Raw genomic sequence first — 22,190 nt, 5'->3', positions numbered from 1 at the left:
TGGTAAACTGGTGTAATGAATGGCTTTGCTTTGCTGGCATTGCAGAGTCCGTGTCTCTCAATCCCCGCACACCACCTGCTCAGTCCCAATCCCAATCCTGTGTTTACACTTCCAGTGTCCCCCTGGTGCTTCCCAGGATCTCATTTCTGCTCCCAGACTTTTGTAGTCCTCTTGTGACCCCAGGTTGCTCAGGAACCTGGCCCAAATTCCTTAAGCCACTCTGTCACCGCCCCTGCCCAAGTCCACCTTGGCCCTCTCCCAGACCCCAGTCCCACACCCAGTCCCATTAATAATTTCATGTCACCCCAGCACCACAACCCAAATTGAGGGACCAAGCCCTGACCCTGTAATGTCAGCCTGGAGCCTCCATGCCCCCACCCTACAATCCCAGTCCCATGTCCCTCCACAAGTGTCCCCTGGAGTCCCCCCAACCACCGACATCGAAATCGGACAGAGTGAACTCCCTGATGGAACTGGCGATATCAGATAGTTGGAATTCTTTGTCAGCTGGGACTCACAGCAGATCTCTCCTGGTCCTGCACATCAGGGGGGATATTGCCACACAGAATCTATCCATCCTAACTATAAATATTCATCAAAATGCCCTTCTTAGCTAATAGAAAACCAGCATATTTCCTGTAACTAATCTGCATGGCTCTGACTCTTTTAGGAAATATGTTTTATTGTCCTTCAGGGTCATAAAAATGGGGTGTTAGGATGTGGGTTTCACTCTGTGCTCCAATATCTCAGATGACCTTGACTCAAACTTTCGTTTTGGGCTGGCAGTGCTCTTTTTCTGTAACCGATCTTGCCACAAACCCCTCACTGGAGTGCCCTTTATCTCTTTCTCCACAGGTTCCAGCAACCTTGGCTCTTCTGTGTGCACACTTTTACATCTTTTTATGGTTTTTTGCTAGTTCATCTTAAAGTACTATCCAGCATCTTCAGGGGATCTGAAACTTTCTATTCTCTCTCTTATTGCTCAACCCCCTCGACCCCAATCCCACTGTTCCAGGTTCCTCCAGTTCCTCCCAGTCCCACTCCCCACTGCTCACTGAGCTGCTGCCACACCTCAGATACCAAATGGGCTCCCCTATCAGATGCCATCCCTGTAGGCACCTTGAGCCACGGGATGATCTCCTGCGGGAGTGCCTGGGTGATTTCCCTGGCCTTGTTGGTGTGGCAGGAAAAGTTCTGGACCCCAAAAAATGGATCCACTAATACCAGGAGATAACTGAGCCCATGTAGGTGTGGAAGCTCAGAAAATCCATTTGCCAGTACTCCCCAGGAGTGTTTCCACTTTCAGTGATGCCTGGAGGGGATGATTTTGAATTCAAAGGGTTCAAGAGAAAACACTCCTGGTGATAAGTGGCAAATGGATTTTCTGAGCTAGCAAGGCAAAATGGGCTCAGATATCTCCTGGTGCTGGTGAATTCCTTTTTTGGGGTCCAGAACTTCTCCTGCCACAGCAGCAAGGCCAGGGAAGTCACCCAGGCACTCCTCCAAGAGATCCATCCCCAGGCTCAAGGTGCCTGCAGGGATGGCATCTGATAGGGGACCCCATTTGGTATCTGAGGTGTGGCAGCAACTCAGTGAGCACTGGGGAGTGGGACTGGGTGGCTTTGTGGGGACATGGGACTGTGGGACCGGGGTCATTGGGGCTGATCAAGAAGAGAGAGAATAGAAAGTTTGAGTTCTCCTGAAGGTGCTGCATAAGGCTTTAAGAAGAACAAACAAAAACCGATAGAAGGATGTAAAAATGTGCACACAGAAGAGCAAATGTTGCTGGAACCTGTGGAGAAAGAGATAAAGGGCACTTAATGAGGGGTTTTTTGCAAGATCTCTAATACAGAAGGAGCAATCCCTGCAAAAGTGAAAGTTTGAGACAAGGTCATCTGAGATATTGGGGCACTTTGTGAAACCCACACCCTAACACCCCATTTTCATGACCCTGTAGGACAATAAAAATTATTTCCCAAAACAGCCAGAGCCATGTCAATTATTTATGGCAAATGTGCTGGTTTTGTATTAGCTAAGAAGTACATTTTGATGAATATGTATAATTAAGATGGATAGATTCTGTTGATAAGGTCCTCCCTGATGTGCAGGACCAGGAGAGATCTGCTGTGAGTCTGAATTAAACAAGAATTCCATCTTTCTGCTTCCTCCATTTCCATCAGGGAGTTCACTCTGGCTGATTTCGATGTCGGTGGTTGGGGGGACTCCAGGGGACACTTGTGGAGGGACATGGGACAGGGGTTGTGTGTTGCAGTTGTGGAATGGGGGGCAGGAAGGTCCCCAGGCTGACATTGTAGGGTCAGGGGTTCATCCACAAATTTGAGTTGGGGTCCTGGGATGACATGAAATTGTTAATGGGACTGGGTGTGGGACTGGGGTCTGGGAGAGGGCCAAGGTGGACTTGGGCAGGAGCGGGGACAGAGTGGCTTAAGGAATTTGGGTGAGGTTCCTGAGCAACCTGGGGTCACAAGAGGGCTACAAAGGTCTGGGAGCAGAAATGAGATCCTGGGGAGCACCAGGGGGACACTGGAAGTGTAAACACAGGATTGGGATTGGTACTGAGCAGCTGGTGTGCGGGGATTGAGAGACATGGACTCTGCAATGCCAGCAAAGCAAAGCCATTTATTGCACCAGTTTACCAGGATTTATAGCTCACCATGTTTGTATGAAATGTTCTGCTTGGACTCCTTTGCCCCAGTCCCCTTAGAAACACAATATTCTCCATTATCCTTCTTACACTAGCAATGTCCTTGTTATCTCTTTCACCAGCAACATCCCTGTTACCTCTTTGTTCAGAGCAGTCAGCATGATGGTCAGAAGTGTCCAGACATGATGGGCAGAGTGATCAGACATGACGTCATCACTTCTGTTCTTGCCTTGAGTTTTCTCTCCCACAGTCTTCACTCTACCAGGGCCACAAGGTCTGCCATGCTCCCCAGCTGAGCTTCTGTAGCGGTCTGGTCTTCCACATCTTCCCCTTCTCGGTTCTTTATGCAAAGAGTTTGTGTACCTTGATGTTAAAGCAGTTCCCATTAGTAAGGCTATTATTTTATTAAAGCAATTACTGGTTATCTTCTTAGTACAGGATAAAATATATGGAGCACAGATCAGAATCAATAAAAACTTACCAAATACAACCGTGTCACTGACTAAGAGACTCACTGCATAGGAGACCAAAAGGATAATATCCAAGGCCTCCTTGGAAATGAGGATAAATGGCCACTGTTCTAAAGTTCATCTGCTTGGAGCTCAGGGGCCATGCTGAGCCCCTCACAGAGGAGCCCTTCCCATGTAGCCCCGTGTGTCCTCAGTGTCCCCTCAGTGTGGCCCACTTTGTCCCCCAGTGTCCCACACTGCTCCCAGTAACCTCCCTGCCATGGCCCTCCTGGCTCTCACCCTGGCACTGCTGGCAATGACTGTGACCACTGCAGCCATCAAGGTGCTGCCCCTGGACATGGCCCAGGACTCCTTTCATGACCAGTACTGGGGTGGCTGCAGGCCTGCCGTGATCCTGGCATTGCCGGCCCTCAGCCACTTTGAGTTCCAGGTGAATCCTCTGTGCACCCAGACCTGGGTGAAGGCCGAGGCTGAGTGGCACAAGCGGGGCTCCCCCTGTGTCCCCTCTGGCGTCCCCAGCCCAGGCCGTTGCTCTCGTGGCCTACACAACAAAGGACATTTACAAGGAGTTCAATGCAGCCGTGTGTGCAGCCGGGAGCTCCCGCCATGAATACCGGAACAACTTCCACTTCAAAATGCTGCATTTCCTGCTGACCCAGGCCCTGGTGACACTGAGGCATGCTCAGAATGGGCAGTGTCACCACGTGTTCCGGGGTGTGCATGATGTCCAGTTCCAGGCATGGTGTGGCCAGAGGGTCTGGTTTGGTCAATTCACATTCTAATAAATTATTCTGTCAAATCAAATCTATTACATGATTCTATCAAAACAACTCCATTAAATAATTCTTCCAAAACAATTCCATGAAGTAATTCTGACAGAGCCATTCAAAAGTGACAATTCCTACCCAGGGCTCAATGTCACTCTCCATGCCAACACTTGTGGGAACGTCTCTTTCTCTCAGCTTTCAGGAGGATGCTTGGGGAGCATGCCCTTCCCGAGGGAGGAACGTCAGAGACATTTCATGCCAAGTATGAATAGGGGAGAGGAATTTCTGTCTGAGAGGGGACTGGACATTGCCAGGGTCAGCTGATGGATGGCCAGGCCCAGCTCTAGTACTTCAGCCTCAGTTGTCAGTTCAGAGTTGGTGATTTGGGCTGGTTTTAGTCCAATTTAGCCCCAGTGCCCTGCCTGGCTGGTGGGGACCTGCTGGAGCAGCTCTGAGGAATGACCTGGGGGTGCTTCTGGGTGACGAGTGGAGCTGGCCATGTGGCCTGGGGCCAGGAGAGATCTGGGGGGCACTCAGAGGAGCAGGGCCAGGAAGTCAGGGAGTGATCGTGCCCCTCTCCCTGCCCAGTGAGGCACATCAGGAGGGCTGTGCCCAACTCTGTTCAGTGCCACGTCCAGCTCTGCTCAGGGCTGTGTCCACCTCTGCCCAGTGTCCAGCTCTGTCCAGCTCTGTGTGCAGCTCTGCCCAGCACCATGTCCAGCTCTGCCCAGTGCTCATTCCCATTCTGGGCTCCTCAGGACAGGAAAGACCTGAGGATCCTGGGTGGCAGCATGGATGATGACCACAGTGGAGCATTTCTGTCACAAAGTGACAAATAACAGACAGTATGGAAATTTTCCCTTCCCCTGAAGGTGCTGGACAGAGCCTGAAGACCAAATGGCAGGAATAATAATCCTGATAAAAGGATGGAGAGCTGTGCGCACAAGATGAAAATCACAGCTAGAACCCATGGAGAAACAGATAAAGGGAACTCCAGAGGGGTTTTGGCAAGTTCTGTAACAGGAAACGACAGCACCTGTGCAAAGAAATTGTTCCAGGATAGGTGATTTGATATCACAGTATTTGGTGAAAATGAGCCCCAGAAGCCCCATTTTTACGACTCTCCAGGACAATAAAAAGACTTGCAGGAGGAGGTGGATCAATGCAAATGATTTACGGGAAAAGTGCTGTTTCTGTATTAGATAAGGCTCACATTTCCATGAATATTTATAAATAAGGTGAATAAATACCCCATGGCAAAGTGCCCCCCTGATGTGCAGGACCAGGAGAGATCTGCTGTGAGTCTGAGCTGATAAGGAATTCCAGCTTTCTGCTATCTCCAGATCCATCCAGGAGTTCCCTCTGCCTGATTTTGGTATTGGGGCTGGGGGGACACTGGGGGGACTCTTTGGGAGCAGACGGGATTGAGGGAATGGGATTGCAGACATGGGGGGACACTGAGGGAGTCACAGGTCTGGCATTGGGGTCGTGGGGGGCTCTGGGGGAAAATGAGGGGGGACACTGGATGGTGAGAGTGTAGTGGGATTGCGGTGATGGGGGGCTGGGAGACACTGTGGGGGCAGAGGGTGGTGCCTGGATTTGGGTTGATGTCCTGGGGTGATACCAAAGGAACTGGGGAATGGGAGTAGGAGTGGGGTCTGGGGACCAACAGAGAGGGACACTGAGGGGCTCAGGGAGTGACCCCAGGATTTGGGTTGGGATTCTGCTGAGGCTGAGGGGACTTGTAGTCACTGGAGTGGGATTGGGCTTCTGGGGGCGATGGTACTGTGGGACTGGGGTCCCTGGGGCTGGGGGATGTTGGGGAGGCATAAGTAATCCCAGATTTTGGGGTCAGGGAACTCAGACATGTGCAGGGGTCGGCTGGGCAGGAGTGCCTTTCTTCCCCCTGACCCCACTCCCCTGCTGACCCCACTCCCTTGCCCAGTCCTTCACTGATGAACCCTCCCCGTGTCTCCCCTGTGTCCCCTCTGTGTCCTCCAGAGTCCACACCGGTCCCTGTGGCCTTTCCCTGCCATGGCCCCCCTGGCTCAGACCCTGGCACTGCTGGCAATGGCCATGGCCACCACGGCTGTCGATGTGATCCCCCTGGACATGGCCCCAGACTCCTTTGATGATCAGTACCAGGGCTGCGGCCCTGCCATGAAGGAGGCATTGCCGGCCCTCAACAGCTCCGAGTTTGAGCAGAACAAGGAGTTTGCTGAGGTTTGGGTAAAGGCTGCAGCCGAGTGGCAGAGTCGGGGCCCCCCTGAGTCCCCTCTGTCCCCAGACCAGGCCACCGCCATCATGGCCTTCACAATGACTGACCACAGAAAATTCAATGATGCCCTGCATGTGGTTGGGCATTCCCGACAGGAATACTGGGACAACTTCCACTTCAAAACGCTGCATTTCCTGCTGACCGATGCCCTGGCCACGCTGAGGGACGCTCAGAACGGGCAGTGTCGGGACGCGTTCCTGATGGTGTGTGGCACCCGGTTTGCGGCACAGCATGGTGACACCATCCGGTTTGGTCATTTCATGCCAGTGTTCCTGAGCAATCAAACTGGCGAGTGCTCCAACACCACAATACTCGAGGTGCACACATGCCATGGTGTGGATGTCACGCTTTTTAGCGAACATCCGGAACCTAAAATCGTGCTGATCCCACCCTTTGAGACCTTCAATGTCACCCAATACACCCAGGAAGGGGACAAGACACAGATCCAGCTCCAGTCCAATGGGACCTACAGCAAATACAACTGCGAGTGGCTGCAAGGTAAAAACACAGAGGACAGCCAGGGGGGATGGGGACAGCCACGATAAGGCACAGGGGACAATGACACTGACTGGGGATGGGGGACAGGGACACTCACAGTGTGTGGGGTGACAAGGATACCCTGGGCTGGGGGCACCTATTCTGGGGTCACCCATTGTGGGCACAGGCACAGGAACATCCATGACAGGGAACAGGGATAGGTACCCCCACTTCTGGGAGGGAACAGGGACAGGAACACCCATGCCAGGGCACAAGGGACAGGGACCTCCACAGTGTACCAGCCCTGTCCCTCTCTGATAAAAGCAGTGCTCTGGGGATGGGCCCTGTGTATGGAAAACCTCCCCATGGCACTCCCTGAATCCCTGTAACCCCCTGTAACACCCCATGGCCCTCTAAGCCCACCATGACTCTCCTGACCTCCCTGGCCCCTGTACCCCCCTGTGTCCCTCCTGACACCCTGTCACCTGTCACACTCATGCCCCCATCTCTCCTGTCACCCTTAATCCCCAATTATGCCTATCCCTGACCCTCTCACTACCCCCATGGCCCCACTGATTCTCCTCTTTTTCCCCCAGGTTAGAGTGTTCCCAGGACTCCTTTCCACCTCAGAGGACTCCTCCTGGCCACCACAGCCTTGGCACTGGCCACCTGGATCCTCTGAGCAATGAGGCTATCAAGGTCACCAAGGTCACTGTGGTCACTGTGGTCACTGTGGCAGCTGTGGCCACCATGATCACCAAGACTCCCTCAGCCCCAAGGCTACCACAGCCACCCTGGCCAGTGTGGCCACCAAGACCCTTGTGCAAAGCAATTCTAATAAAAAATTCTTTCAAAAAATACAATAAATGATTGTGACAAAGCCAGCAAAGAGAGAAAATTCCTAAACAGGGCTCCCCACAACAACAATCTTGGGAAGGTCTCTTTCTCTCAACCTAGAGGGGGATCCCTAGGGAGCATTCGCTTCGCAAGGGAGGATCCTCAGACACATTTCATTCCAAGCAGAATAGGGGAGAGGAATCTCTGTCTGACAGAGACCTGGATGTTCCCAGGGTCAGCTGATGGATGGCCACGCCCAGCTCTGGTGCTTTACCATCAGTTGTCAATTTGAAGTTGGTGATTTGGGCTGGTTTTAGCCCCATTCAGTGCCAAAATCTGCACCAGACTCCTCTCAATGTTGCCGTCATGGCCACAAATGGGGCATTGTCCCTAGGGCACATTCCAGGCAGAGCATCCTGCCACATCCTGCACTTCAGGGGACCTTAAAGGCTGGAAACTGGGAGGTTCAAGAGGGCAAGGAAAGGTTCTGCCCCTGGGGAGGGACAGTTCCCAGTGTCAGTTCCAGATGCAGGGGACCTGCTGGATCAGAAGTAGAGAAGGACCTGGGGGTGCTGGTGGGTGACCAGTGAAGCTGGCCTGGGGTCAGGAGGGATCCAGGGGGCAACAAAAAGAGCAGGGGGTGGAGGTCACGGAGAGATCATGCCCCTCTTCCCTGAGCAGGGAGGAACATCCCGAGTGCTGTGTCCAGCTATGTCAAGTGGCGTGTCCAGTTCTGGGCTGCTCTGGACCCAGTCCTGGTCTCAGGGATGATTCTGTCTGAGCTGGGAGGTTGAGCCCGGTGCCCACTCTGGGTCCTTCCAGCCTGACCCATTCTGGGATTTGGGGATTCTGGCGGTTGTGGTTTGGGAATTGTCCACAGGAGGGCAGCAGCAAGCGTGGGAAATCAGTTGCACTGTGCAGTTCCAAGTGCCAACAGCAGGCGGCAGCACGAGCTGCTGGCACTGCTGAGCGCCCGCCCCGCCCCATCCCGGCCCCGGGGGCTCTGCAATGGTTTAGGCTGGAGCGACCTTAAAGCCCGTCCGGTGCCAGCCCTGCCATGGGCAGGGACATCTTCCCCTGGGCTGCGCTGTTCATGGCCCAGCCCAACCTGGCCTTGGACCATTCCAGGAGTGTGGCAGCCATAGCTTTGCTGTAGATAGGTAATATGATGATAGGCTCTCACAATTAAGGGATGAATATTGCGTTTGTATATTAAGAGAAGTTTTGTTGATTTATGGTTATGTTATTGTAATTTGTTGATTGGACACCCTCGGTTCTCCTCACAGCCCCCTTTCCCCAACCCATATTGTTTCTACCCAACAGCATTGGTTTTCACCGTAGGTTTCAGCATTGGATGTCAGGGACATGTTGGAGGGAGGGAGGGTGTGTACCTGTGCCCCTTGCATGGGGCAGCTGGGAATGGGAGAAGTTGTTGCTGGGGATGTGTGGCATGGCAACACCTCACCTCCAATCAGACTGCAGGAAGGTCTCCACCAATGGACAGCAAGGAAGAGTCAACCGGCAGATTTTTGGTGGGGCAAGGGATTTATAAGGAAAGTGTTTCAATATGTTTGACTGCTCATGAATATGTATTTGGCTGATGCAACCCCCCAGGAGTATAAAAGGCAGAGCCGCCATTTTGTGGCAGTTGGCCACACTCCCAGCACTGTCCCTTTTTCCTTATTCAGTCCTTTTCTTGTGTTGTTGCAGTTTAATAAACCTTTAAAAATTAAAGTGAGCGGTCGTTTCTCACAGTCACTGTGGTTTCCATTACCACCAAGGCCTCCATGATTCCCAGAAAAAGAGAGGTCACCAAGGTGCCATGGCCACCCCTGATATTAGCCCTGGAGGAAAAGAGAAAAACAGGAAAAGAGAATGGAAGACAAATCAAATCTATTGTCTCTTTGCAAATATTAAGATGAATGCTACATGTATATGTTCAAATATCTTTGCTTTTATTTCTGCTATTAACAAAAGGTTGGACATAGTAGTAGCGGTAGCTGATATTGTTACCAGTGAACTGTCTGTTTGGTCGGGATAACATCCAGTGAACATGTTATGAGGACCCTGCTGTTGAAATGCCAACTTTCAGCGTCTGCTGTCTGAAGAAAGTATGGACCAAGGCCCAGACTGGAAGTGATAAAGAGAAGGAGTCAAAACCGCAGCCAAGAAACAGGCATGCTCTAAAAAAGGCAGACCCAAGGAAGGGCCATGTTTAATAGTTCTTGGAATATGGAAACTAGTTTATGGAAATATCTGGATATGCATAACGGTCTAGGAATATGCAATCCCAGTCCCATGTCCCTCCACAAGTGTCCCCTGGAGTCCCCCCAGCCACTGATACCGAAATCAGCCGAAATGAACTCCCTGATGGAACTGGAGGTAGCAGAAAGCCAGAATTCTTTATCAGCTCGGACTCAGAGCTGATCTCTCCTGGTCCTGCACATCAGGGGGGACTTTGCCAAGAGAATCCTAAATATACATATTCATTAAAATTAAAATTAAAATTAAAATTTAAATGGCTGCTTAGCTAGTACAGAGTGAGCACTCAAAGTGGCTGAGGGCCGGCAATGCTGCGGTCATGGTGTGGCCACAGCTCCAGTACTGGTCATCGAAGGAGTCCTGAGCCATGTCCAGGGGCACCACCTTGATGGCCGCAGTGGTCACAGTCATTGCCAACAGTGCCAGGGTGGGAGCCAGGAGGGCCATGGCGGGGAGAGACCACTGGGGAACAAAGTGGGACACACTGAGGGGACACTGAGGGCAGAAAGGGTACATGGGGAGGGCTCCTCTGTGAGGGGCTCAGCATGGCCCCTGAGCTCCAACCAGATGAACTTCAGAACAGTGGCCATTTATTCTCATTTCCTAGGAGGCCTTGGACATCATCCTTTTGTTCTCCTATGCAGTGAGTCTCTTTATCTGTGACACGATTGTATTTGGTAAGTTTTTCTTGATTGTGATCTGTGCTCCATATATTTTGTCCTGTACTTAGCAGATAACCAGTAACAGCCTTAATAAGATAATAGCCTTACAGGTGAGAGCTGCTTTAACATCTATGCCTTGCATATGGAACAAAAAAGGGGGGAGATGGAGAAGACCAGACCACTACAGAAGCTCATCTGGGGAGCTCTACAGACCTTGCGGCCCAGGTACAGTTAAAACCATGCAAGAGAAAAACTCAAGGCAAGATAAGAAGTGAAGACATCATGTCTGATCACTCTGACCCTCTGAGACTGACCACTCTGACCAGAGAAGAGATGACAGCCATGTTACTGGTGAAAGAGATAACAAGGACATTACTAGTGTAAGAAGGATAAGGGAGAATATTGTGTTTCTAAGGGGACTGGGGCAAAGGAGTCCAAGCAGAAAACTTCGTACAAACATGGTGAGCTATAAATCCTGATAAACTGGTGCATTAAATGGCTTTGCTTTGCTGGCATTGCAGAGTCCGTGTCTCTCAATCCCCACACACCAGCTGCTCAGTCCCAATCCCAATCCTGTGTTTACACTTCCAGTGTCCCCCTGGTGCTCCCCAGGATCTCATTTCTGCTCCCAGACCTTTGTAGCCCTCTTGTGACCCCAGGCTGCTCAGGAACCTCACCCAAATTCCTTAAGCCACTTTGTCACCCCCCGCCCCGCTCCGCCTTGGTCCTCTCCCAGAGCCCAGTCCCGCTCCTAATCCTGTTACCCATTTCACCTCACCCCAGGACCCCAACCCAAGATCCGGGATCAACCCCTGACCCTGCAATGTCAGCCTGGAGCCTCCATGCCCCCACTCTACAATCCCAGTCTCATGTCCCTCCACAAGTGTCCCCTGGAGTCCCCCCAGGCTTTGATATTGAAAGGGAACTCCCTGATGGAACTGGAGGTAGCAGAAAGCCAGAATTCTTTATCAGCTCAGATTCACAGCAGATCTCTCCTGGTCGTGCTGCTCAGGGGGCACTTTGTCAACAGAATCTATCCATCCTAATTATACATATTCATTAAACGGGGCTGCTTAGCTAGTACAGAGCCAGCACTTCTCCCATTATTAATTGGCTGGGCTCTGCCTCCCCCAGGAAACAATTTTTATTGTCCTGGAGAGTCATAAAAATGGGATTTCTGGGTGTAGCTTTATCTGAGTGCCTCAATATCTCAGATGACCTTGCCTCAGACTTTCACTTTGGGCTGGCGCTGCTCCTTCTGTGTTACAGAACTTGCCAAAAAACCCCTCACTGCAGTTCCCTTATCTGTTTCTCCACACGTTCCAGCCACCTTTGCCTTGCTGTGTCCTCACTTTTACATCCTTTTATGGTTTTTTACTCATTCATCTTTAAGCTCTATCCAGCACCTTAAGAGAACTCAAACTTTCTATTCTCTCTCTTATTTCTCACCCCCTATGACCCCAATCCCACAGTCTCATGTCACCCCAGCTCCCCCCAGTGCCACTCTCCAGTGCTCACTGAGTTGCTGCCACACCTCAGGTACCAGTTGGGATCCCCTATCAGATGCCATCCCTGCAGGCACCTTGAGCCTGGGGATGATCTCTTGGGGGAGTGCCTGGGTGACTCCCTTGGCCTTGTTGGTGTGACAGGACAAGTTCTGGAGCCACCAAAAGGAATCCACCAACACCAGCAGATACCTGAGCCCATGTTGCCATGGTTGCTCAGAAAATCCATTTGCCATTTATCATTGGAAGTGTTTCCACTTTCAGTGATGACTGGAGGGGCTGGTTTTGAATTCAAAGGGTTCTTTGGAAAACATATCAGGCATTGCTCTGTAACAGACCTGACAGTTTCGTCCTAAGGACATCGAGGATCTGAGGCCACAGACCTGTCCCCACCACATCAATTCTCCAGAGCTTTGCTGGTGCTTTTGGGCAGCTGGGTGGTAGCCAGGACACCCAGGGGCTGCTGCTTTTGTTGTTACACAAAAATCTCCAAGGAGAGGAAATCCCATAGGAAATGTGGACCTCAGGGCCATCTTTGAGTTACAGAATGTGTGTCCTTCCTTAGGAGTCCAAATTGAAGGTCATTCTGGGGCCTGCTTTGTGGGGGAGACTTCACAAGATCTGTGGGGTGCTCTTCAAAACAACTCAACATCAGCCAGGATTGACTCAGATGCCTGTGGGCCAGAGCAGAGACTGCTCACCTCATCCAAGAGGCCAGGAAATCCAATCTGGGACAAAAGTTTATGATACATACTCTGCTCACCATGGAAGAAGATGTGGAACAAGGGGCGGAACTCGATGTGTTACAAAGAGCTCAGGAATTGTGAGAAAAAGAGCAAGCATAGGAACTCACTTGACATCTGCTTTGAGCATTGCTTATGCCCATGGACCCATATGCAGAGAAAAAAGTCAATTAACAGCACAGGGATCTCCAATTAAATACAAACAAGAATAATTGCCCCTCCTGGATTCCTCCCAGCTGCCCAAAGAAGTGGCCGTACTACAATACAGGGTGCACCAGCTTGGGGATTGACAAACCCTGTGGGAAATAGACTTGCAATAAAGCTGCATGAGAGGTTCCACAACAAAGCATCCTGGTGTTAATTCCCAAGAAAGGAATTTCACTGCCAGAGGTGAGGCTTGGAGAGAGTTGAGCAGATTGAAAATTGGCAGCTTATGTAAAAGCCCACAATAAAGAGGGTAGCTGGGTTGGTGAGAGGTAACTCCCAATAACCAGGTCAGACCCTCCCCAGCTGCTGCTGCAATTTGTAAAGGAGAAAAGCACCAGCAAAGCTCTGGGGAATTGATGAGATGGGGTCCCGTCTGTGGCCTCAGATCCTCAGTGTCCACAGGACAAATCTGTCAGGTCTGTTACAGAGCAATGCCAGGGACGTTTTCAAAAAACCCTTTGAATTGAAAACCATCACCTCCAGGCATCACTGGAAGAGGAAACACTCCTGGGGAGTACTGGCAAATTTTCTGGACTACTACGCCTACATGGGCTCAGGTATCTCCTGGTGTTGCTGGATCCCTTTTTGGGGGTCCAGAACTTCTCCTGCCACAACAGCAAGGCCAGGGAAATCACCCAGGCACTCCCCCAAGAGATCATCCCCAGGCTCAAGGTGCCTGCAGAGATGGCATCTGATAGGGGACCCCATTTGGTATCTGAGGTGTGGCAGCAACTCAGTGAGCAGTGGGGAGTGGGACTGGGGGAAACTCGGGGGACAAGGGATGGTGGGATTGGGGTTGTGGGGGCTGAGCAATAAGAGAGAATAGAAAGTTTCAGATCCCCAGGAGATGATGGATAAGGCTTTAAGAAGAACTAGCAAAAAATAATAAAAGGATGTAAAAGTGAGGGCGCGGAAGGGCAAAGGTTGCTGGAACCTGTGGAGAAAGAGAGAAAGGGAGCTGCAGTGAGGAGATTTTGGCAAGATCTGTAACACAGCAGGTGCAATGCCTGCAAAAGTGAAAGTTTGAGGCAAGGTCATCTGGAATATTGGGGCACTTAGTGAATCCCACAACCTGACACCCCCGTTTATGACCCTCCAGGTCAATAAAAATTATTTCCCAAAAGAGGCAGAGCCATGCCAATTATTTATGGGAAATGTGCAGGTTTTGTATTAGCTAAGAAGCCCATTTTGATAAATATGTATAATTAGGATGGATAGATTTTTTGTGGCAAAGTCCCCCCTAATGTGCAGGACCAGGAGAGATCTGCTGTGAGTCCAAGCTGATAAAGAATTCTGGCTTTCTGCTACCTCCAGTTCCATCAGGGAGTTCACTCTGGCTGATTTCGGAATCAGTGGCTGGGGTGACTCTAGGGGACACTTGTGAAGGGACATGGGACTGGGATTGCATATTCCTAGACCGTTATGCATATCCAGATATTTCCATAAACTAGTTTCTATATTCCAGGAACTATTTAACATGGCCCTTCCTTGGGTCAGCCTTTTTTAGAGCATGCCTGCTTCTTGGCTGCAGTTTTGGCTCCTTCTCTTTATCACTTCCAGTCTGGGCCTTGGTCCATACTTTCTTCAGACAGCAGACGCTGAAAGTTGGCATTTCAACAGCAGGGTCCTCATAACATGTTCACTGGATGTTATCCCGACCAAACAGACAGTTCACTGGTAACAATATCAGCTACCGCTACTACTATGTCCAACCTTTTGTTAATAGCAGAAATAAAAGCAAAGATATTTGAACATATACATGTAGCATTCATCTTAATATTTGCAAAGAGACAATAGATTTGATTTGTCTTCCATTCTCTTTTCCTGTTTTTCTCTTTTCCTCCAGGGCTAATATCAGGGGTGGCCATGGCACCTTGGTGACCTCTCTTTTTCTGGGAATCATGGAGGCCTTGGTGGTAATGGAAACCACAGTGACTGTGAGAAACGACCGCTCACTTTAATTTTTAAAGGTTTATTAAACTGCAACAACACAAGAAAAGGACTGAATAAGGAAAAAGGGACAGTGCTGGGAGTGTGGCCAACTGCCACAAAATGGCGGCTCTGCCTTTTATACTCCTGGGGGGTTGCATCAGCCAAATACATATTCATGAGCAGTCAAACATATTGAAACACTTTCCTTATAAATCCCTTGCCCCACCAAAAATCTGCCGGTTGACTCTTCCTTGCTGTCCATTGGTGGAGACCTTCCTGCAATCTGATTGGAGGTGAGGTGTTGCCATGCCACACATCCCCAGCAACAACTTCTCCCATTCCCAGCTGCCCCATGCAAGGGGCACAGGTACACACCCTCCCTCCACATGAACCTGACATCCAATGCTGAAACCTACGGTGAAAACCAATGCTGTTGGGTAGAAACAATATGGGTTGGGGAAAGGGGGCTGTGGGGAGAACCGAGCGTGTCCAATCAACAAATTACAATAACATAACCATAAATCAACAAAACTCCTCTTAACATACAAATGCAATATTCATCCCTTAATTGTGAGAGCTAATCATCATGTTATCCATCTACAGCAAAGCTGTGGCTACCCCATGCCTGGAAGGGTCCAAGGCCAGGTTGTGCAGAGCCTGGAGCAGCCTGGCCCAGGGGAAGATGTCCCTGCCCATGGCAGGGCTGGCACCGGACGGGCTTTAAGGTCGCTCCAGCCCAAACCATTGCAGAGCCCCCGGGGCCGGGATGGGGCGGGGCGGGCGCTCGGCAGCGCCAGCAGCTCGTGCTGCCGCCTGCTGTTGGCACCCGGAACTGCAGCTGGGGGCGGCACATACCCAGTGTTGCTGATTTCCCATGCTCGCTGCTGCCCTCCTGTGGACAATTCCTGAAACACAACTGCCAGAATCCCCAAATCCCAGCATGGGTCAGGCTGGAAGGACCCAGAGTGGGCCCCTGGCCCAACCTCCCAGCTCAGGCAGAATCATCCCTGAGACCTGGATTGGAAACCAGAGCAGCCCAGAACTGGACACCGCACTGGACAGAGCTGGACACAGCACTCCTGATGTGCCTTCCTGGGAGGGACAGAGGGGCACAGTCACTCCCTGGCCTCACCCCTCCTGATACCCCCTGGATCCCTCCTGGCCCCAGGCCACATGGCCAGCTTCACAGGTCACCCACCAGCAACCCCAGATTCTTCTCCAGAACTGCTCCAGCAGGTCCCACCAGTCAGGGATTGCACTGGTGACTGTCCCTCCCCAGGGACAGGACCTGCCCTTGCCCTCTTCAACCTCCCAGTTTCCAGGCTTTAATGTTCCCCTAAACTGCGGGATGTGGCAGGATGCTCTGCCTGGAATGTGGCCAAGGGAAAACGCCCCTTTTGTAGCCATCAGGGCTGCATTGGGAGAGGCCTAGCACTGATTTTGGTGCAGAATTGGGCTAAAACCAGCCCAAATCACCAACTCTGAATTGGCAACTGAGGCTGAAGCACCAGAGCTGTGCCTGGCCATCCATCAGCTGACCCTGGGAATGTCCAGTCCCCTCTCAAACAGGGATTCCTCTCCCCTATTTCTTCTGAAAATGAAATGTCTTTGAGGTTCCTCTTTTGGGAAGGGGATGCTCCCAAAGGATCCTCCTCTATGCTGAAAGAGATGTTCTCATGATTGTTGGTGAGGGGAGTGACATCGAGCCCTGTTTAGCAATTTTCTCTCTTTGCTGGCTTTGTCAGAATTATTTAATGGAGTTTTTTTGATAGATTTTTTATTAGAATTGCTTTGCACAAGGGCCTTGGTGGCCACACTGGCCAGGGAGGCTGTGGTAGCCTTGGGGCTGAGGGAGTCTTGGTGATCATGGTGGCCACAGCTGCCACAGTGACCACAGTGACCTTGGTGACCTTGATGGCCTCATTGCTCAGAAAATCCTGGTGGTTACTGCCAAGGCTGCGGTGGCCAGGAGGAGTCCACTGAGGTGGAAAGGAGTCCTGGGGACACTCTAACCTGGGGGAAAAAGGGGTGAATCAGTGGGGCCATGGGGGTAGTGAGAGGGTCAGGGATAGCCATAATGGGGGATTAAGGGTGACAGGAGAGATGGGGGCATGAGTGTGACAGGTGACAGGGTGTCAGGAGGGACACAGGGGGGTACAGGGGCCAGGGAGGTCAGGAGAGTCATGGTGGGCTTAGAGGTGACCGTGTGTCAGGGGTATTCAGGGATTGCCATGGGGGGTTTCAGGGGGTTACAGGGTTTCAGGGAGTGCCATGTGGAGGTCCTGGCCCACCCATGTTCTGCACACAGGGCCCATCCCCAGAGCACTGCCTTTATCAGAGAGGGACAGGGTTGGTACACTGTGGAGGTCCCTGTCTCTCTCCCTTGTCCCCTGGCATGGCTGTTCCTGTCCCTGTTCCCTCCCAGAAGTGGGGGTCCCTATCCCTGTTTCCCTGTCATGGACATTCTTGTCCCCATGCCCACAAGGGTGTCCCCAGAATAGGTTCCCCCAGTCCAGTGTATCCTTGTCTCCCCGCTCATAGTGGCTGTCCCTGCACCATCCCTAGTGAATGTCATTGTCCCTTGTGACCTGTCATGGGTGTCCCAATGGCAACAGTGAGTGCCCCCATCACCCCAGGCTGTCCCCTGTGCAATCACCTCGCAGCCACTCGCAGTTGTATTTGCTGAAGGTCCCAGTGGAACGGAGCTGGATGTGTGCCGTGTCCCCTCTCTGGCCGACTTCAACGACCTCAAAGGTCTCAAATGGTGGGATTATCAGCACGTCAATTCTAGAATCTCCGATTTTAAAGCCAACAGGCACAGCATGGCACGTCTGCACCTGGAACTCTGTCTCCTTCCCAGAGCACTCTACAGGCTGTTTGGTCTCCCATATTGGCATGAATTGACCAAACCGGACTTCATCACCATGCTGTGCATTGAACCAGATCCCACACACCGGCTGGAACACGTCATAACACTGCCCTTGCAGACTGTTCCGCATTGTTGCCATGGCCTGGGTCAGCAGGAAATGCAGTGTTTTGAAGTGGAAATTGTCCCGGTATTCCTGGTGGGAGCGCCCGGCCACGCGCACGGCATCATTGAACACGTTGTGGAGGCCATCCATTGTGAAGGCCATGGTTGCGATCATCTGGTCTGGGGACAGAGGGGACTCAGGGGGTCCCTGCTGTTGTAGTGCGTTCTTATATTTTGTAATACTTTAAAGTAGTTTGTTTTGTATTCCTATGTTTTTCCCAAATGGTTTATCCCAGACTGTACCCCCCCCCCCCCCCTCTCCTTTTCCCTCTACTTGTGTTATCCCTTTCCCGGGATAAGATCTCCAAAACCCCCACCCTGGCTCTCTGTCAGTCACCTCGACATCCCAGCCCCTTACCTAGAAGTTTCGGTCCAAGTTGTCGAGTGATTAGCCAGGGGCCAAGGGTCAACCCCCCAAGTCCTGCCCCATACGCTGTTTTGTATGTCTGTCCCCCCAGCACCCATCCCCCAGAGATACCTATTGGTTAGTAGGATTTTATCTATGTTAGTTTCCTCCCCCCTTTAAATGTAAGCTCCGAACATCCCCCAGCGCTCTCGGCAGGAAGCCCCCTGAGGTATAGGAGTCCCTGTTCGGGCTCCTTAATAAAACCTTGGAATATCCCCTGCTGGGAGACGGCCCCTTTCCTCTTCCACCGACGTCTCGGTCGTCTCTGCTGCAGCAAAGGCAACCAGCCTGAGTGCCGTCAGCACCCTCGGGGCACAGAGAGTGTCTCCCCGCAGTCGGCCGTGGTGGGGTCACCCCCCCACTCTCTGCCGACCCGGGTAAGGCCCAGGGACATTGAGAGGCCTGCAGAGAGACTGGGACACCCTGCCTCTGCCACTCAGCTGCAGCCTTTACCCAAACCTCAGCAAACTCCTTGTTCTGCTCAAACTCGGAGCTGTTGAGGGCTGGCAATGCCTCAGTCATTGCAGGGCCGCAGCCCTGGTACTGGTCATCAAAGGAGTCTGGGGCCATGTCCAGGGGGATCACATCGACAGCCGTGGTTGCCAGCAGTGCCAGGGCCTGAGCCAGGGGGGCCATGGCAGGGAGAGGCCACAGGGACCGGTGTGGACTCTGGAGGACACAGAGGGGACATGGGGGAGACACAGGGAGGGTTCATCAGTGAGGGACTGGGGAAGGGAGTGGGGTCAGCAAGGGAGTGGGGTCAGGGGGAAGGGAGGCACTCCTGCCCAGCAGACCCCTGCACATGTCTGGGGTCCCTGATCCCAAATTCTGGGATTACTTATGCCTCCCCAACATCCCCCAGCCCCAGGGTCCCCAGTCCACAGCACCATCAACCCCAGAAGCCCAATCCTACTCCCATGACTACAAGTCCCCTCAGCCCCTGCAGGATCCAGACCCAAATCCTGGTGTCACTCCCCAGTGTCCCCCTTGGACAGTCCATACACCCCAATCCCACTGCCCTTCCCCAATTTTTTTGGTGTCACCCCAGGACATCAACCCAAATCCAGGCATCACCCTCTGCCCCCACTGTGTCTTCCAACCTCTCCATCACCCCAATCCCACTCTCACCATCCCGTGCCCCCCGTCATTGTCCCCCAGAGCTCCCCAGGACACCAATCCCAGACCTGTGACTCCCCCAGTGTCCCCCCATGTCTGCAATCCCATTCCCTCAATCCCTTGTCCCTCCCACAAGAATCCCCCCAGAGTCCCCGCAGCCCCGATACCAAAATCAGTCGGAGTGAACTCCCGGATGGATCTGGAGATAGCAGAAAGCTGGAATTCCTTATCAGCTCAGACTCGCAGAAGATCTCCTGCACATCAGGGGGGCACTTTGCCGTGGGGTATTTATTCACCTTATTTATAAATATTCATGAAAATGTCTCCCTTAGCTAATACAGAAACGGTACTTTTCCCGTAAAACATTTGCATTGATCCACCTCCTCCTACAAGTCTTTTATTGTCCTGGAGAGTCATAAAAATGGGGCTTCTGGGGCTCATTTTCACCAAATACTTTGATATCAAAGGCTCTTTTCCTGGAACAATTTCTTTGCACAGGTGTTGTTGTTTCCTGTTACAGAACTTGCCAAAACCCCTCTGGAGTTCCCTTTGTCTGTTTCTCCATGGGTTCTAGCCGTGATTTTCATCTTGTATGCACACCTCTCCATCCTTTTATCATTTCTGCCTGTTTGTCTTCAGATCCTTTTCAGCACATTCAGGGGAAGGGCAAATTTCCATTTTCTCTGTTATTTGTCACTTTGTGACAGAAATGCTCCACTGTGGTCATCATCCATAGTACCATCCAGGATCTCCAGGTCTTTCCTGTCCTAAGGAGCCCAGAACGGGAAAGAGCACAGGGCAGAACTGGACATGGCACTGGGCAGAGCTGCACACAGAGCACTGGGCAGAGCTGGAAACTGGGCAGAGGTGGACACAGCCCTGAGCAGAGCTGGAAATGGCGCTGAACAGAGTTGGGCACAGCACTCCTGATGTGCCTCACTGGCCAGGGAGAGGGGCACAATCACTCCCTGACTTCCTGGCCTCACTCCTCTGAGTGCCCCCCAGATCTCTCCTGGCCCCAGGCCACATGGCCAGCTCCACTGGTCACCCAGCAGCACCCCCAGGTCAATCCCCACAGCTGCTCCAGCAGGCCCCCACCAGCCAGGCAAGGCACTGGTGCAAAATTGGGCTAAAACCAGCCAAAATCACCAACCCTGAACTGACAAATGCTCGTAAAGTACCAGAGCTGGGCGTGGCCATCCATCAGCTGACCCTGGCAATGCCCAGTCCCCTCTCAGGCAGAAATTCCTCTCCCCTATTCATACTTGGGATGAAATGTCTCCGAGGTTCCTCCCTCGGGAAGGGGATGCTCCCCAAGCATCCTCCTGAAAGCTGAGAGAAAGAGATGTTCCTACAAGTCTTGTCATGGAGAGTGACATTGAGCCCTGGGTAGGAATTGTCACTTTTAACTGGCTCTGTCAAAATTACTTCATGGAATCATTTTCCTAGAATTATTTAATGGAGTTGTTTTGATAGAATCATGTAGTAGATTTGATTTGACAGAATAATTTAATAGAATGTGAATTGACCAAACCAGACCCTCTGGTCACACCATGCCTGGAACCGGACACCATGCACACCCCGGAACACGTGGTGACACTGCCCATTCTGAGCATGCCTCAGTGTCACCAGGGCCTGGGTCAGCAGGAAATGCAGCGTTTTGAAGTGGAAGTTGTTGCGGTATTCATGGCGGGAGCTCCCGTCTGCACACACGGCTGCATTGAACTCCTTGTAAATGTCCTTTGTTGTGTAGGCCGGGAGAGCAACGGCCTGGGCTGGGGATGCCAGAGGGGACACAGGGGGAGCCCCGCTTGTGCCACTCAGCCTCGGCCTTCACCCAGGTCTGGGTGCACAGAGGATTCACCTGGAACTCGGAGTGGCTGAGGGCCGGCAATGCCACGATCACGGCAGGCCTGCAGCCACCCCGGTACTGGTCATGAAAGGAGTCCTGGGCCATGTCCAGGGGCAGCACCTTGATGGCTGCAGTGGTCACAGTCATTGCCAGCAGTGCCAGGGTGAGAGTCAGGAGGCCCATGGCAGGGAGGTTACTGGGAGCAGTGTGGGGACACTGGGGGACAAAGTGGGACACACTGAGGGGTCACTGAGGACACACGGGGCTACATGGGAAGGGCTCCTCTGTGAGGGGCTCAGCATGGCCCCTTAGCTCCAACCAAATGAACTTTAGAACAGTGGCCATTTATCCTCATTTCCTAGGAGGCCTTGGACATTATCCTTTTGTTCTCCTATGCATGAATGGGTTTGTTAGTGACATGGTTGTATTTGGTAAGTTTTTTTTGATTGTGATCTGTGCTCCATATATTTTATCCTGCATTTAGCAGATAACCAGTAATAGTATTAATAAGATAATAGCCTTACTAATGGGAACTGCTTTAATGTAGAGAGCTTTTTGGATAGTTGGTTAGCTGAGAAAGGACATTTCGATGTGATACCAAAGGATAAGGATAGGGGAAACAAGCTGGGAACTGAGCAACCAGTGCCCAATCACTGACAAAGGTCACAGTGACCTTCTCCGAAACGGGAAGACGGGGGAGAAAATCGCTTGCCAGAAAATGTAGTTATCTTAGGTAGAAAAGTTAGAAGAATGCAAACATAGAAGCAAAATAATTGTTAGGAGATAGAAGTAGGTGTGGTTGATCTAAGTGTGCTTTAACCAATAATGAGCTCAGCTTTTGCAATATGTATAAGCTTCATTAACACCAATATAAATATGCGTGGGGTTTCAATAAACTTCGGGATTTGCTAATCATCGCATATGGTGTGTCGCATTTCTCCCGCCGTTCACGACACTTTAACATCAAGGTACAGGAACTC

The 22,190-nt window shown here is 51.7% G+C and overlaps 1 protein-coding gene across 1 annotated transcript; it reads left to right on the top strand.

Annotated features, from left to right (window-relative positions):
- Positions 1-3,394: 3,394 nt before the first annotated feature.
- On the top strand, positions 3,395-7,258 carry LOC139585407 (erythroblast NAD(P)(+)--arginine ADP-ribosyltransferase-like). Its single transcript, XM_071418165.1, has 4 exons — positions 3,395-3,565; positions 3,660-3,872; positions 5,904-6,678; positions 7,254-7,258. Exons 1-4 carry the CDS (start codon positions 3,395-3,397, stop codon positions 7,256-7,258), a joined length of 1,164 nt encoding a protein of 387 aa, XP_071274266.1.
- Positions 7,259-22,190: the final 14,932 nt, after the last annotated feature.

Source organism: Agelaius tricolor, unplaced genomic scaffold (assembly GCF_023055355.1).
Source record: "Agelaius tricolor isolate 1412-34295 unplaced genomic scaffold, bAgeTri1.0.p SCAF_78, whole genome shotgun sequence".
Taxonomy (NCBI): Eukaryota; Metazoa; Chordata; class Aves; order Passeriformes; family Icteridae; genus Agelaius; species Agelaius tricolor.
The sequence above is the reverse complement of the archived record's forward strand: the minus strand, read 5'-3'. Positions and strand labels throughout refer to the sequence as shown.

Excerpts from the sequence above, each read along its gene's own strand:
- LOC139585407 (XM_071418165.1), top strand. The coding sequence starts at position 3,395 with ATGGCCCTCCTGGCTCTCACCCTGGCACTGCTGGCAATGACTGTGACC. Across the intron at positions 3,566-3,659 it reads TCAGCCACTTTGAGTTCCAG|GCCGTTGCTCTCGTGGCCTA; the intron begins GTGAATCCTCTG and ends TCCCCAGCCCAG. Across the intron at positions 3,873-5,903 it reads TGCATGATGTCCAGTTCCAG|AGTCCACACCGGTCCCTGTG; the intron begins GCATGGTGTGGC and ends TGTGTCCTCCAG.